This window comes from Microtus ochrogaster (assembly GCF_000317375.1).
Source record: "Microtus ochrogaster isolate Prairie Vole_2 chromosome 14 unlocalized genomic scaffold, MicOch1.0 chr14_random_1, whole genome shotgun sequence".
NCBI classification, from domain to species: domain Eukaryota; kingdom Metazoa; phylum Chordata; class Mammalia; order Rodentia; family Cricetidae; genus Microtus; species Microtus ochrogaster.
Genome location: NW_004949096.1, coordinates 29,376,087 through 29,380,863, shown reverse-complemented (window position 1 = coordinate 29,380,863; position 4,777 = coordinate 29,376,087). Strand labels below are relative to the sequence as shown.

Sequence of the window (4,777 nt, the reverse complement as noted above, 5' to 3'; positions counted from 1 at the left end):
GGCCACAAAATAAATTTTTAAAGAAAAAATTGTTCTGTGGTAGAGTGTTTTGCATTTGTAAGATTCTGGGTTCAACCCCTGACATCTTGAAAACAGGGAGAAAGCAGTGAGGAATACTAAACAGAATCTGCCTTCTGTGGTGAGGATACCAAACAAGATCTGCCTTCGGTGGCTCCTTTGTCCTGACAATTACAGCAGATGGGTTGTGGAACTTGTCCCCCACATTTGGGAGGAGGATGGCATTTTGTAAGGATTCTTAAATTGTTTTTATTTTTTTATTTTTATTTTTTTTTCGAAACAGGGTTTCACTGTGTAGCTCTGACTGTCCTGGAACTCAGAACAGTTCTGTAGACCAGGCTATCTTCAAACTCAGAAATCAGCTGGCCTCTGCCTCCTAAGTGCTGGAATGACTGCCCTGCTAGAATTCGTAATTGTTAAGGATGGCATCTATGTGCACACACACACGCATGGTGTGTTAATATCCACAGTCATAGGTTAGTCATCTTATTTTGCCTATAGTTTTATAGATTAGGAATGAGGGTTTAAGAGAAAGCTCATTCAGTAAAGTGCTTGCCACACAATTGAGGGCCCTGAGTGATCTTCAGCATCCATACAAAAAAACTGGACCGGGAAGATTTATAGCTGTTAAAGTAGTTGTCTCACAAAAGAGGACCTGCTGGGTGCTGTGGTGCTTGAGAGGTGGAGGCAGAGGCAGGAGGCCACCATGGGGCTCACTGGCCTGTCAACTTAGCCTGACCAGTGAACCCTGTCCCCAGTGAGAGACCCTGTCTCAAAAATCACAAGCTTATTAACCTGCATACACTTTCACTTGCATGAGTGTACACACACACAGACACACACACACACACACACAGACACACACACACACAACATTAGGGACAAGTTTATCTGGGTGGCTTGGCCATTAGCTCTGGCAAGATTGGTTGTGCCAGAGACTCTATTTCTGTATGGCTTCTTTACTCCCTGACCTGATGCCTTGGGCTTGTTAGCACTCTCATTCTCCCACTTTGCTCATTTTGTTTGGAATCTCCTGTGCCTATGACTTCTGAAGATGAAGATAACCACACTTTCTATATTTGGTTTGCTTTTTTAGAGACAAGATATAGAATCTACCAGGCTGCTTAAGGTTTCTCTTCAGAGCAGGCATATTGTCATTGTTCTTTTCTGTTGGTTAATCGGTCATAAGAGCTACATACATTTAAGAAGGTGGGAAAACAGACCCTATAGCTTTAATTTTATTTTTAATTTTTGCCAGTGCTGGAGATTGAACACAGTGCTTTGTATATATGCCTAGACAAGAAACCCTCTGCCACTGAATTATATTACCAGACCCTAACTTTTCACAGGGGAGTGTCAGGGTCCCAATTCCTTGTTCAATATGAAAGTCTTCTGTACCTAACATTAAAGAAGAGGAGGATAGGTGCTGAACAGATGGCTCAGAGGTTAAGAGCACTGGTTGCTCTTCCAGAGGTCCTGAGTTCCCAGCAACCACATGATAGCTCACAACCATCTGTAATGAGATCTGGTGCCCTCTTCCAGTATGCAAGCATACATGCAGGCATACTGTATATATACATAATAAATAAAAAAATAAATAAATCTTTTTTAAAAACAGAAGGATGAGAGGGAATGTAGTGGATATATTTAATGTATGTGCCTTTAGCATACTATATTACTTGTGACTGTTTTTACCTCAGAACTAATGAAGATATTATAAGGTTTTGTCAAAGTTAAACAAATTACTATTCTACTAAGGACCCAATATAGATTAAAAAAAATTCTGTCATTTATTTGAAATTATTTTGTGTATCAAATAATAAGCCATCAATCAAAATAATAAAGACATACCCTTAGTACTTACTATGTTTTGTTTGTTTGTTTGCTTTGAAGCAGAGTCTTATGTTGTTCTGCTTGTCCCTGAATACCTAGGCTAAGGTACCCTCCCAGCTTTCTCTTTCAGAGCAGCTAAGTTTTTGTTTTGTTTTGTTTTTTGTTCTGCTTGTCCCTGAATACCTAGGCTAAGGTACCCTCCCAGCTTTCTCTTTCAGAGCAGCTAAGTTTTTGTTTTGTTTTGTTTTGTTTTTTTTTGAGACAGGGTTTCTCTGTGTATCCCTGGCTGTCCTGGAACTCTCTCTCTCGGTGTAGACCAGGCTGGCCTTGAACTCGCAGAGATCTGCTTGCCTCTGCCTCTGGGGTGCTGGGATTAGAGGTGTGAACCACCACTGCCTGGTTTTAGTTTTTAAACTTACATTAGTGGACAACATACAAAGAATCACAAGTACCAGCTAGAGCCCTAAAAGGGCAGCACACTTCACTGCATAGATCTGGCACCTGGTTCTATCCCATGCTCACCCTGTAGTTCCTTAACTTACTCCTTCTTATCACCAAACAAATTTAAAATGACTATGACCTAAACACACAAAACAACCTTTGTAAATAAGCTGTAATTATATAGTTCGGACTTTGTTAAGCACTGTGTAAAGAAGGTTAAGTGACCTCTCCCTGAAGAAGCCTACTTCTGTCGAGTGAGACAGGACAGCAGCAGTGGGAAATTAAGCAACACGAAATTGGATTTGGTGTGCACTTCCGTAATCCTAGCACATGGGTGGTGCAGGCAGGAATATCAAGAGTTCAAGATCACTATTGGAGGCCAACCTGGATGAAAACCCAGTTTACCCAGCATCGTGTGGGATGCCTTTTTGGCCAGTCTGGTCTACATAGTGAGTTCCAGAACAGCCAGAGCTGCAAAATAGAGACTTTGTCTCTGAACAATAGAAAGTTTTTTTTTTTTTGTTTGGTTTTTCGAGACAGGGTTTCTCTGTGGTTTTGGAGCCTGTCCTGGAACTAGCTCTTGTAGACCAGGCTGGTCTCGAACTCACAGAGATCCTCCTGCCTCTGCCTCCCAAGTGCTGGGATTAAAGGCGTGCGTCACCACCGCCCGGCTTGAACAATAGAAAGTTACTCCACAAACTTAAAAGTCAGTGATAAGCTAAAGTATGGCCTGATAATATTGTTAATTGAAAAAGTAAACAAATAATTTTTATAGAAATTCAGATAATAAATTGGCCTAAGGGGCTGGGCGTGTAATTCAGACCAGGCTATGCACCTGATGTGCACCACAAGAAGAAAGGGAAGGAGGATTAGAGCATAGATAAGGGCATCAGTGAGAATTGCCAGTGGAGAGTAAGCAGGGCATGACAAGAGCATGGGCTTCTTGGAAGGTTTAGGATTTGGGGCCTCATGTGTTTAGTAATGACTCCCTACATTACCTTGCATTACATTCCAAATGTTTGCTTATATTATAAGAAGAAATTGCTTCAGGAAGTGGAGAACTGGTTTCTTGGTGCATCTTGCATAAAGTATATCACCTACCCCAGATTTTCAGAGCCCTTTACAGGTCTAATTGTGACTAGCTTTCAGAACCTGTTTATGATACTCAAATATTCTGATGTTCTCCAATTAAGTTAGCATTTAAAGTGTTTGATGAAAGCAATTAAGTTGATTACAGCTTATTATTTGAAGTGTAGATGTATAGTAGTGTTTGCTCTCTGAGATTGTGTAGAACCGCTCTTTGCTTGTTGTGTGGATCCTGTTAGTCCTGCCTCAGAGAGGAGAATGAACTGGATGCTAGCTGCTCATCCCATTCTTCAGCCTCCCTCCTTACCTATAGTCCAGATTGGTTCTATATAAGATTTTAAATGGCAAAAAGATTTCATTGATTAAAAAGTCTGCAAATGAAATTAGATTTGACTAATATGGCTATTGAATGGTATTTATAGGAGTTGATTCTTTTGGATACTGTGGGGTTTTTTTTGACAATTTCGATGCTAGCTGTAGTCCTTTAATAATTGTTTATAACTGAAATAATTTAATTATTTCTGTAGACAAATCTAGGAAATGTTGTTGATATTATCTCCGGGCAATTGTTTTCCTCTTGCTGTGTAAATAATTTAACAATATTGAAATCATTTATTATAAAATAGGACTAATAAAATTACATGTTTTCTAAGTGTAAATGTGAGTTGGCTTCCAATTAGAATCTTTGCATAATTTTGAATGTGTTCTTGTTTTGTTTTCTGCGCAGTTAAGAAAGATTGGGGGTGGGGGCTTTGGAGAAATTTACGATGCCTTGGACATGCTCACCAGGGAAAATGTGGCATTGAAGGTGGAGTCAGCTCAGCAGCCAAAGCAAGTCCTGAAGATGGAAGTTGCCGTGTTAAAGAAACTACAAGGTAAGCTTGTTAAAGAAACTACAAGGTAAGCTTGTCGAATGACATGCAGTGAAATTTTGTATGATGGTTCTTAATTGCTCTAATCTTCCCTTGTTAAATTCTCTATACTAATGGACTGCTCTGGTGTCAGTGAGGTATAAACATGCTGAGTATGTTTGTGTTGAAAGCTTTGTTATGTAATAGAAATATGCAATTCTTAAGAGTAATTGGGGTTTGGGGTTAATTCCTCTTCATGGTAAGGATGAGAGAGAGATAGATAATTAGAGTCACTCCACTACTTTAGAAAGTGTTATCCTAAATCTGCTATGGTAACATTTGAATCTTCCTTTGAACCAATCATAAAATACCTCTGAAACATTTATTTCTTCATTTGCCTTTGTATGTTAAACATTCTTGAATCTTATCATGGAAGCTATCTTCAAATCATACTGTAGGATGAATTAAAAATGCTAAGTAAGGCTTTGTGTGTTCTCATTAACTTTAGTTTCAGAGCATAGCTTATCAGATTTGAAGTTCATCTTACT

The 4,777-nt window shown here is 39.3% G+C and overlaps 1 protein-coding gene across 1 annotated transcript in view; it reads left to right on the top strand.

The window, feature by feature from the left end:
- The window catches only part of Ttbk2 (tau tubulin kinase 2), a 127,870-nt gene that overhangs the window by 34,978 nt on the left and 88,115 nt on the right, over positions 1-4,777 (top strand). The window contains exon 3 of the mRNA XM_005364320.3: positions 4,106-4,253. Within this exon, the coding sequence (XP_005364377.1) occupies positions 4,106-4,253 (148 nt within the window). The remainder of the gene's footprint in view (positions 1-4,105; positions 4,254-4,777) is intronic.